At 42.6% G+C, this 12,110-nt stretch overlaps 1 protein-coding gene across 4 annotated transcripts; it reads right to left on the bottom strand.

Annotated features, from left to right (window-relative positions):
* Positions 1-12: 12 nt before the first annotated feature.
* On the bottom strand, positions 13-11,288 carry slc2a12 (solute carrier family 2 member 12). Of its 4 annotated transcripts, none has more exons than XM_061812271.1 (7): positions 10,961-11,288; positions 9,528-9,617; positions 9,071-9,189; positions 2,589-3,857; positions 1,365-1,487; positions 389-521; positions 13-312 (listed from the first exon to the last, which is right to left on the bottom strand). In XM_061812271.1, the coding sequence occupies exons 2-7, from the start codon at positions 9,569-9,571 to the stop codon at positions 225-227; spliced, it is 1,776 nt and encodes a 591-aa protein (XP_061668255.1). In that variant the 5' UTR covers positions 9,572-9,617; positions 10,961-11,288; the 3' UTR covers positions 13-224. The 4 variants fall into 4 exon arrangements, with proteins under 4 accessions (XP_061668255.1, XP_061668256.1, XP_061668257.1 ...); XM_061812272.1 differs by having other exon boundaries at positions 2,589-3,842; XM_061812273.1 differs by lacking the exon at positions 9,528-9,617.
* Between the last annotated feature and the right edge of the window lie 822 nt (positions 11,289-12,110).

Below are 12,110 nucleotides of genomic sequence, written 5' to 3'. Positions count from 1 at the left end.
AGTCCAGTGGAAAAAAAAAAAACAAATTTAATAGCCACGAGGCAAATACAAGTTAGTATTTTACAGCAACAGATAAATCACGTTTTAAAGGGGACATAAAGTTATAAACATTTTGAATATGCATACAGTAAATTTAACCATTACGTCACTGTTATAGCTTATTGTTGCATAGCATGAAGTGAATGCTATTTCAGCGGCACGATCACTTGAGAATCATCAAGCGATCACAGGATACTTGGGGGCTTCTCTCGGGACACTCCGGTCGTCTCCTGATTTTGGACCTTCTTGCACAGGCTAAATTCAAAATGCTTCCTGCGTAGATGGAGAGAAAAAAAAAATCAGATGAGGTTGTCAAGCTCGTAGCTCGGGAATCCTGGGCGCAACTCACTTTTTCGCCAGTTCTTTTGAGATTTCTTCCAGTGTGCGTCCTCTTGTCTTGGGCACGCAGAGGATGACAAAAACCAGAAGGACGAAGCTCATGGCGGCGTACAGGAACATCATGTTGGGAACGCCAATCCTCTCTGCATAAGGTGGGGCAAAAAAAAAGTACTTAGTTACTCACCAATTGTTGTCATATTTAAAACAAGATGAGAGATGATGAAAATGACGGGCCTCATTTTTTAAGTGGGAGGACTTGCACAATTGTTGGCTGACTACCATAATTCCCGGCCTACGGAGCGCACCTGGTTATAATCCTCACCCGTAGCCGTATAAAAGCCGCTAGTGCCCACATTGAAACAAGAGATATTAACACAGAAAGACGGTACACAACGCTAGCGCCGCCACGCTAACGCTAACTCTAGCACCGGCACACTAACAGGGCCAGTTTAAAAAAAAAAAAAAAACATCCTGGTAAAAATCACTTGAGATACGGCAGTAACACGCTAGCGCAGCGCTAACAGAGCCGGACCGGTAAAAGTCACTTCCTCGGCACATATATTCCCCCGGTCTAACACTTAGCCTTTCCGCCTGAGTGCCCCTTTACGGCCGTTAGAAAAAAATGAACAAATTAGCCGCATCACCACATAAACCGCAGGGTTGAAAGTGTGTGAAAAAAGTCGCGGTTGAAGGCCGGAAATTATGGTACTTTTTTGCGCCACTGTGCAAGATACAATATCAGTGAATCTGTTAAGTACCCCTGTAGCTACTGTTGTGGTCTGCATAGAAAAAAAAATTAAATGGAGTTATTAGATGTGGATTTATTGTTTAAATTTTATCTGAAATGAGATATTTGCAAGCGCACACGGGACCAGACCGATCCGCTTCTTTGCGCTGACTCATTTGTTTATCACAGCCCGGGACGGCAGTATTTGATGATGAGGTGTGAAAGAGTTCCAGGAGAGAATGTGCGCGCGTAAACACACCCGTCATGGTGAGGAAAGTCATGGAGATGAGCAGGTTGGTGGCCCAGTTGACGGCCGACACCACCGACACGGCTCGCCCGCGAACGCCCATGGGGAAGATCTCGCTCAGTACCACGTACACCACTGGAAAGGCAAAATTGATGAGTGAGAATTGAAAAGTGATGTGATTAATGGAGCCAGTTGTTTATATCAAACTACTGTACTTGTATTTTCGAAAGCATGTGCACTCCATCCCTCACAGTACTAATACTTTTTAAATTCTTAATTTTTAAGTTTTTATTTTTTCTTAAAAATTAAAAATCTCAATATTTTAAAATGTTTATATTTTTTTTAATTCCCCAAAGCAAATAAAAAAATGTAAGTCTAGATATGGGAACTCTATCTCAGCAATAAATCGATCATATTAAACCAGTTACACTTGTACCTTAACAGTGCATTAATTTTTCATTATATAGACTATTGTCGCCTTTTTTTTTTAATTGTTGTGAGCAAAAATTTGATGCTGGCTGTAGATGTCACCACTAGATGACGCCAGCGGACCTCACAATATACAACCAGCATCCCTTGTCTCACAATTTGAGATACAAGTTCAACAGGTGATGGAACGAATTAATTAGTAGCGATTTGCAAATATGGGGCGTTAAATTGTCATCCTTTTTTACCCCCTTTCCCTAGAATGGTATCCTTTCCAGACTATAAGCATACATAAACATACATACGAACCATTAAAATCAAATAATTTTCTCCAATTAACCAGCGACCAGTTCAGGGTGTACTATGCCTCCTGCTCAAAGATAGCTTGGATGGGCTCCAGCACAAACTCGACTCTTGTGAGGATAAGCGGCTCATAAAATAATTTGATCCTTACTTAAACTGACTTAACACATTCACTACCATTGACTGATTTAGAAGTCAAAAATCCATATTGGAAGCCTGGCAGTATATATATATATTTTTTTTATTAGTTTAGTTTTTTTATCAGTTTTATTTTTTTATTAGTTATATGTTTTTTTTTTTTAAGACTTCAACATAAAAAAAAATGTTCTAAAAAAAACCCCAAAAACTAACACTTAAAATAATGTAACTTCTTCCTATGGTATTGAAGATTAATTGGCTTCAGGATTACAAATGTGCCAAAAAGGGCACCCAAAAAGTTTGGAACAGGTTCGTTAAGGCACGTTTTGTGGTTAATTCTGACTTTCAGCGGCAATCGGCGCAGCTTACTTGGCCCCAGGCCGATGGAGAAGGCGGCCACAAACACAAGCAAGCTGATGAGTGAGGCCCACTTGAGTGAGGAGGACATATCGTCCACGGGCCCGCTTAGCACCGAGCCGTCGTCGTCATCTGTCCGCCAGACGGGGGCGCTCGTGAGAAGCATTTGAGTCTCATTCTCTGTTCTGTTCTGATCCCATGCGAAAACGGTGTGGTTGGGGGTCGGGTGGCTGACGCACAGGCTGGTTAGCTGAGTGTGACTCTGCAGGGTCAAAGCGCCCAGAGCCGCCAGCGACATCCCCATGCCCACGGCGCCGACGCACAGGAAGCTCTTGGGCCCCACGCGGTCCACCAGCAGCACGGCTGGGACCGTGCCCACCACCTTGACCACGCCGAAGCCGGTAGACGCCAGGGTGGCGGCGTCGTCACTGTGGAAGCCGACGCCGCGCAGCAGGGGGGAAGCGTAGGATAGGATGTTGGGCTGCCCCGTGGCCTGCTGGAGGAACACGAGCATCATGCCCGTCAGGAGACGTGATCGCAGGTTGGACTTGGCACTGAACAGCTCCAGAAAACTGTGCTCGGACTCCTCCTTGAGCCCAATCTGGATGTCCCTGAGTTCCCCTTCCACTTGTTCTTTTGCGCCACCCCTCATACGGGCCAGAACCTCCCTGGCCAGCTCCAGCTCACCCCGCGCCACCAGGAACCTCGGACTGGGCGGGAGGAACACGAGGGCGCCGATCTGGAGCAGCGCCGGCGGGATGACCAGTCCGAACGTGTACACCCAGCCGTCGGGTAGCGTGGCGAAAGCGTAGCTGCAGCTGAAGCCCAGCATGACGCCCACCACCAGCATCAGCTCGTAGAGCGTCACCAGCAGGCCCCGCCTCTCCCGCGGCGAGATCTCCGCAATGTACAGGCAGGCCGCCGTACCCGAGAGCGAGGTGCCCATGCCCACCACGATGCGGCCCAGAGTCAACGCCGCCAGCGAGGCCACCGCCATGAGGAGCATGGTGCCGCCGATCACCAGGCCGGCGCTCAGCAGCAGGGAGCGGCGGCGTCCGTAGCGGTCCAGGACCGGACCGCCGGCCAAGCAAATTAGCAGCGAGCCCAGGAGCTGGGAGCTGACCAGCAACTCCTGCTGGCGGCACGACAGCGAAAGGACGCCGCGCAGCTGCAGCAGCACGCCCGACGTCAGGCCCATCTCGTAGCCCAGCATGAGGCCGCTCAGGGACGCTGCTATGGCCGCGGCCACCACCAGCCAGCTACAGCCTGAGGGAAGAAAAACTTCTCAAGTGAGTACCACCTGTTGTTCCCACAGAACGGTTGATCATTTTTATATGCGAATTTCCATTATGTGCCCTGTAAATGACTGGCGACTAGTTCAGAGTGGATCCATCCTCTTGCCCGAAGACAGCTGGGATGGGTCCCAACAAGCTCGTGACCCTCGTGAGGATAAGCGGCAAAGACGACGGATAGATGATCTGATTAATCTGATATGATCGACTTGCTTTCTTTACTAGGATTTAAAACAGAATCAAGAGCGGCACGGTGGATCAGCTGGAAAGCGTTGGCCTCACAGTTCAGGGGTCCCGGGTTCGATTCCGGACCCGCCTGTGTGGGTTTCCCCCGGGCACTCCAGTTTCCTCCCACATCCCGAAAACATGCAACATTAATTGGACACTCTAAATTGCCCCTAGTTCTGATTGTGAGTGCGGCTGTTTGTCTCTATGTGCCCTGCGATTGCCTGGCGACCAGTTCAGGGTGTACCCTGCCTCCAGTACCACTGTGAGGATAAGCGTCTAAAAATGAATGGATGGATGGATAATCAAGAAATGATTACACTGTGGAATTGTGAACAATTCTTTTTATTCCTTTTACATAATATACTGCAATAACTCCCACATTAGAGTTCTTGACATAATTTTAAAAAAGATTTAATTTCAAATAAATTATTCTGTCAGGTGAATTTCTATATGGTGGCAGCGGTGCAAAATTAAAAAGTTTGGTTCAGTAATAATTTAGCGCCTAACTAAATCTTTGTTTTACTCAGTTTTTCAGTGAACCTCAACTGGGCTGGGAGTTACAATGAAAAGAGCTTGAAGCAAGCATTCTTTGCCTCTTTCCTTTAATTTTATACGGCTGCCTCCTATTTTTTGACAAAGAATGTAAGCAATACTTGAAAAATTTTTGAAATAACTTTCAAATATGGTAAGGAGTGGGAAAACTATTTAAAAATGTTTTTCGATTTCTTCTTATTGGAGGTGTCACTAATGTATCTCCCGGAAAAACAGCTTTTCTGACTTGGTGAATTATTTGTAGTTGTTCTGCATATTGAGCCTGACTCCAAATAGTGGGGGGAAAAAAATTTATGCACACCCCTTCAGTTATTTAGAATTACCCATGTTGATTATTAAAAAGTTAAATATACCACAAATTATGATCCAAAAACACTTTTTAAGACAACCTCACCTTCCCTTATCTTAAAATATCTGAAAGATGCTTGCGCTTTTTAATAGCCACTTGCCATAAAAAAATATACACGTGTCCCCAAGATGCCGGAACTTTCCGAAACATCGGCTAAATTTAGATCCTTCACGACACGCGATAAGATTGTACTGCATCTCAGCTGAGATTTATCACTTGAGCATACTTCCTTGGCACCAATTTACTACTATGAGGAGTATTTAAGTTACCGTGATAAAACAGAAATTATTTTGTGCAGACCGTTTGATTACCTCAATACATTTAAGTGTTTAAAAAAAGTAAAGTGTTGGCGTTGTGTGCACATACATATATCTGCACTAGTACTCACAGTGGAAATAAAATGTTGAGTTATTTTTGTTGTTGGAAAGGACTCCCCGTTTGATCTAATCATGTTATTATCACAATTCCTGATTTGTTTTTTTTTTTTTTTTTTTGGTTCCGCCTAGGCTGTGTTTATTTGGGAACGTTTTAAGTACAGCACATTTTGTGTTGTCAGTCAGAGGCTTTAATTCACGTTGGACGCCACTTCGATTGGACTTTAAACCACTGCCAAGCTTAACTTGCACCCTTGGTTGGAAGCGTGACGATATTTGCGTTTGTTTAGTTTTTCGAGTTCTTTAAAGTGAACCGGCACGGGATTAAGAGACTTTATGGAGTATTTTAATCCTGTTCAGTGGTCATTTTTGCGTCAGAATCATGTGATTTTGTACAGTGGAAAATTCCGTAAAAGAGACCGGGGGCTTTACAGTAATTAATTGCTTTACTATAGATCGGATTGTAATGGACTGGATTGCTCGAATTGTTTAGTTTCACGGTGCCAAATAAACAAAATGCCATGTTTTGGGGTTTTTTTCACCTGTCAGCTTTGTCCGTGTGGGCCAAGGGTTGGTAACAGTCGTGATTGTGCCAAGCATGGCAAAATGTTCAACCTCGTTTTTATTGGACAATAACAAACCCTCCCCAACACGTTAGGAAAACATGAAACTGGAGCCTGAGACAAGCGGAACGGAATTATGAAGATTTCCGGAAAACAGTCAGTGTTTGCACAAAACCTTCAAGCCCAAGTGTCATCCTATAAACATTATAAAATACATATTGAAATCAAAAATACAGATAATATTATTCCCTTCAACGTCTATATGAAAAAATAAATATGAGCGGAGAGCGCGTCATCCACGCGCAAAGTTGCGGAAGTCTCATTCCAATTGGTCGCCATATTGGCTGCATCTACTGCCTGTGACGTCACCCCAGAAATTCGCCATTGAAAACCCGCTCTGGCCCCTAATATGGGAGACGAACACGCCCCTTATGACACGGAAGCTCTTTTCGAAGAAGAGAACATCTCACAGTTAAGTGAAGTGACCGGGGCAATACTCTACCATATTGTTTCGAGCCATATTTAGATGATATGCGGATCACGGCCAACCACCTCCCCGTCCGATCCACCTCCGCACGGCATAGATGAGCCACCCCAGCCGAAGCCGTGATCGGTGGACATGGCGCTGTCAGGCACCTCTGACGTACGGATGTGGATCTTTTGTTACATTCTGAAAGGATTACGTCCTCCCCCCAACTATTGTTTTTTTTAATAGTAGCTGTATACACACCTACCTGTCATTTGGAACACACGAAGCTCTCGTCCTTTCCACCCGTGCAATCCATTTTTCACGATGAACTGGGTCTCTAACGTCTCCTCTCAGAATGTAACAAAAGATCCGGACACGTAAGTCAGAGCTGCTAAATGTTGATGTACCCGTCGGCGCACAGCACGGCTTCGGACGAAACGCACGGCTTCAGCCGGGCTTGCTCATCCATACTGTCTGGGAGTCTGTTGTTAGTTAGAAGTGATCCGCATATCATCGAAACGATAGGGTAATTTTGCCCCGGTCACTTCACTCGATTGTGAGATGTTCTCTTCTTTGAAAAGAGCTTCCGTGTCCCATAGTAGGTGGCACGGCGTGTTTTTAATGGCGAATATCTCGGTTTGACGTAATGAACAGAGGATACGGGCAACATGGCTACCACTTTGATGTCGGATGAGACTTTCGCAACTTTGAGCATGGATTACGCGCTCTCTGCTCATATTTATTTTTTCGTATGGACATTGAAGTGAAGAATGTTATATGTATTTTTACATTACAATATCTATTTTAGAATGTTTATAGGCATGACAAGTGACCTTTAAGAGGAAGGGAAGTCAGGAAAAGCCTACTTGAACATCTGAACTTCATTTGGGGTTAATCATGTATCTCAAAACCCCGCAATTTGAACATGTGTACTGCAAGAGAGTGACAGAGTGTGAGTACCTTCCTGAACCACATTCCGGAATCGTTTGTCTTTGGACATGCTCTAAAAAGTGCTGACTGGGCGGTAATGGAAGGCCACGGAGTAAACAAGAAGCCTTTTTGCTGTTGCAATCTAATTTCTGGACTTGTGCAAGTCGGTAATGAAGAACCTCATCATGAAATGAATTCCAGTGATGGATTTGACCCCGTCGCGGTTAGTCGCGCTGCGTCGTGAGCGGTTTTAAAGCGGCCCCACTTTTCATCGTCATTGATTGGTTGCTTTGATTACACAATGTAGAGAAACACAGCTGTGAGCGGCAAGATCCTCAAAGGTCATCTTATGTAGATGTATGGGGCCGGAGTGGGGGGCTGGAGGAGGGGGGGGGGCAACAACATAACCTTTGTTAATGCTGTGCTCACACTAGTGACAAGCTACGAATTACAGGTGTTACCACATGTATCTATACATAAAATAAGATGTTAAAAAATTATGTAATGTCCATCCATCCATCCATTTTCTTAGACACTTATCCTCATGAGGGTCGCTGAGAGTGCTGGAGCTTATCCCAGCTGTCAACGCGCAGGAGGCGGTGAACACCGTGAACTGGTCGCCAGCCAATCGCAGGGCACATAGAGACAGACAACAGCCGCACTCACAATCACTCCTAGGGCCAAAATTAGAGAGTCCAAATAATGTTGCATGTTTTTGGGATGTGGGAGGAAAGAGAGAACCCACGCAGGCACGCGAACATGCAAACTCCACACAGGCGGACCCGTGATCGAACCCAGGACCTCAGCAACTGTGAGGCCAACACTTTACCGGCTGATCCACCGTGCTGCCTCTTATGTAATGTAGAAATTATTATTTTTGCAGCCTCATTCAGCTGCACATACTACAATACGGTATTAACATTAATCAAACCAAAAGTATTAAAAAAAATTTGTGAAAATTATCCAATATGTTGGTTACATTACCTACCAATGCATCATTATATGTAATATGAAATATTTTTTTAAATGTCTTAAATTATTTTATTTTAAAAATTATGGAAATATAAATATTGCGACATAATAAGTATCTCTTATAATAAAAATAATGAAAAATAAATGATCAACATATTTTTTTAAATAAATGGTTATAAACCAGAATCACTAATAATTCATCATTTTCTGAAGCAAAAATAATACACAGCTCTAGGGGACGTTGTCTTGAAACCGGAAATTAATGATGTACTGCAATTGTCCGATCCAATTGATCAGTAATATTGTTTGTTTGCAATTTTGCCTTTTGAGCTCTAGTAGCGCCTTATTCTTTTTTTTTTTTTACATATATATATTTTTGGTTACCTTATTTAGCTATGAATAAAATCAAGACAGCTCTCAGTCTGATGATTTTTTACTCTATTCCACTTCAAATGTATGTACTTTTAACAATTTTGTCTGGTTTGCTTTGATCTCACCATCTAAAATGAAATCAGTTAATCAATACACGGCATCTTCAACACGTGCAAACTAATCAACGATGTGCTGAATCTTCAATATATCCAAACATTGTCTACCAATATTGAGCATCACTAACAGACGAGCTTAGGCTGCAGCAAGTATATAAAAGTCAGCATTTAAAATATTTTAGCAGAAGACTGCCCCCCACCCCCCCCCCCCCCATCCTCCAACCCCCCATTGCGGTTTCAGAGTGAGCAGAACATTGCGCTACGTGCGGAGTAATACCTGGACCCCGGCCGGCTTTGTGGGTCTGGGTGTCATCGCGGGACAGGTTGCCCGGGGGCTCACAGGACATCATTTTGGTCTGGCTGTTGGGGTCCATCTTTGAGCACCAAGCAGTGGGCCTAACCATATTTACACGTCGACATAAATGAACAGGCAGGACAGCCCCTTGATTTTTTTTTGTATAACAGTGACAAGATAAACAAAAGCAAAAAAAGTGACTTTGACACGAGTATATTTTTTCTTGCTTTTGTGATACCTTTAACACAAAACAGAGAAAAGACTTTTAGTGGCCATCATTTATCCACAGCACACAACTAGGGAACGCGCCACGAGCGGCGCTGACTCACCGAACGTCAGTGGCTTTATTTACATGGCTTGAACTACATCATCTTTTTTTCACAATCACAACGCACACACTTTGCAATCCTTACCGCAACATTATTTATCACACACGTACGGTATGTTCTGTTTGAGTGGGAGGTGTCCAAAGTTGTCCAACATCCAATGTGTACGGTTTCTCTCTTAGTCATAACGAGGTATGCTGCTGCTGCTTGAGTGAAATTTAAAAAAAAAAAATGTCAATTTCAGTAGTGTCACGCTTTGGCATGTGCTGCACAAGCGCTTTCGGCCGTTTATCAAACAGGATGAGCAAACGCGCAAATACGGAATGACGACAGCGAGCGAGTCCCGCTCCACCTTGAAAGGCAGCATATATTATATATAATATTACGAGAGGCACAGTAGGCTAAGGCTCAATTGGCATTTATATAATATTACAGGTGAATTGAGTTACGAACTTGTTCACAGAAATAATTGCTTTGAGTTAAAACTTCGACTGTATTTCTGTGATTTACTGTATGGATTTTTTTTCTTTTTTTTGGGGAGGGAGACTAATTGTTTTTTAAAAAATACAGTTTACTGGGAAAATATCCATTTTTGGCAATACACTTTTTCTGTTACCACATGCATCTGTACGTAAAATAAAATGTTAAAAAAGTGTAATATAGAAAATATTTTTGCAGCCTCATTTAGCTACATTGTTTCAAATAATACAATAAGATCAATCAAACCAAAAGTATTAAAAAACAGTCACAATGAAAATGTTCCAATATGCTGATTCAATTACCTACCAATGCATCGTTATATGTAATATAAAATATGTTTTAAAAGATTTAATAGATTTTTTAATAATGTAAATATAAATAATAGCTACATAATATAGGATATCTAATAAAATTAAAAAAAATATTAAAAATAAATAATCAACTTGGGTTTTTTAAATAAATGGTTATAAATAAGAATCACTAATAATTAATAGATTTCTGAAGCGAAAATAATACACAGCTACAATGGACGTTGTCTTGAGACAACTTGGACATTGATTAAAAAAAAAAAAGTTTAGAGCACAACTTTTATTGTTTTACAGGTTGACTACTACACAATTAAGAATGTTCCAAAAACGAGTGCGCACGAGGTTTAGAAACGTTTTATTGTTTTTGTGTCATAATATTGACAACGTTTAACTTATTGCCACTCTTGTATCACTGTTTAAAATGTTAACAATTAACCGTTGATGGTGGAAAATGATTAACACGTTTTTGATTTTGTTTTTTTTTTATGGGGGAATAACCTAAAATGACGAGAAAATTGCTTTTAAATAGTAATTAATCAGAAAACAATCAGCCCACTTCAAAATATAAGCTATCATCCCATACCCCCCACTATTAAATAATAATAATAATAATGCCAACGTGAGTCTCCTCCTGACGTCACGTCGTGACGTCGCCTGGGTCGTTCTGTTACAAACGATTTAACAAGTGACGACGACAGTTAACAAACTTTAAAAAAAGAACTTTAAGAGTGTTCAAAAGCGGCGGAGATGTACGCTACCTGCTCGTTGGCTCGTTTAGAGTCGTCGTTGTCGCCCCATTAGCTTTCTTCAACCTTTTTGATTTTAACTCCACTTATTCCTTCCTCCGTGCTTGTTTTGGTGAAGCTAGCCACTGTAGCCACGCCCACGTTTGTCGAGAACACCCAATAGGAAGCGCGCGTGCACTGAAGTAACGCCCCCCGCTTTGTTGCTATTGGTCCAAATCGATTGAAAGGTAAAAACTTTGGTACAATTCGGTGAAAGTTATCAGAATATGGCCACGGGACAAGTTTATGAGGAGTCATGTCTTGTATGGAACGTGACTTTTTGGAAGCTATTCATGTCGGAAATGATCATTTAAAAAATAAAATTTATCTTGATGAAAAGTATAATATCACCATACATCCGTAGCAACACTAGTCCAGATCAGATATACAAACACGAGGCCTCTTAAGACCTCCATTACCCCCCTCCCAGTCCCACCAAGCCCCCCCCCCCCCACACACACACCCTGCAGTTGTCTCATTTCTTCCGAGAGGAGTATTTCTGTTTACCGGGTTCATGTTTATAGAACCCAGCCATTCGTTTCCCACTGCGAGCGTCTTATGTAATGCACGCACGCACACGCAAAAAAAAAAAAAAAAAAAATGCGTCCCAGCTTGCTCAGCAAATGTCCTCGACATAAATTCATCATGTATTTATTATCCTATGTGCCCGTTTCTTATCTGACGTTTCTATTGCGGGAAGTGTATTAGCCAGCGGGCCAAAGGTCAGAGCTAATTTTCATTTAGAAACTGTATTTTATTTTTTATTTTTTAAAATGGAAGGTACCCCCCTATATGCACAGTGCACGCGAGGTTGGATAGTTGGGCAATATAAGTTAGCAGGTTTTCATTATTGTAAATAATAATCAGTAAATATGTGCAGATGGATCCGTTTTAATTGTGAGTGGCGAGAGTGGGAGCGTGCGAGGCAGGCAAGCGGTTTGGGAGAGCGTTTAGGCTACACGGAGCATTTTTAGCCCTTTCCGACTGAATTTTCTTCATTTTGTGTCCATCATACAAAGCGTTAAAAACCATGACATGGTATTAATAGCTATCCATTATCCAAGCCGCTTATCCTCACAAGGGTAACGGGAGAGTTGGAGCCTATCCCAGCTAGCTTCAGGCA

This window comes from Syngnathoides biaculeatus, chromosome 23 (assembly GCF_019802595.1).
Source record: "Syngnathoides biaculeatus isolate LvHL_M chromosome 23, ASM1980259v1, whole genome shotgun sequence".
NCBI classification, from domain to species: Eukaryota; Metazoa; Chordata; class Actinopteri; order Syngnathiformes; family Syngnathidae; genus Syngnathoides; species Syngnathoides biaculeatus.
Note: the sequence above shows the minus strand (reverse complement) of the source record. Positions and strands in the feature narration are given on the sequence as shown.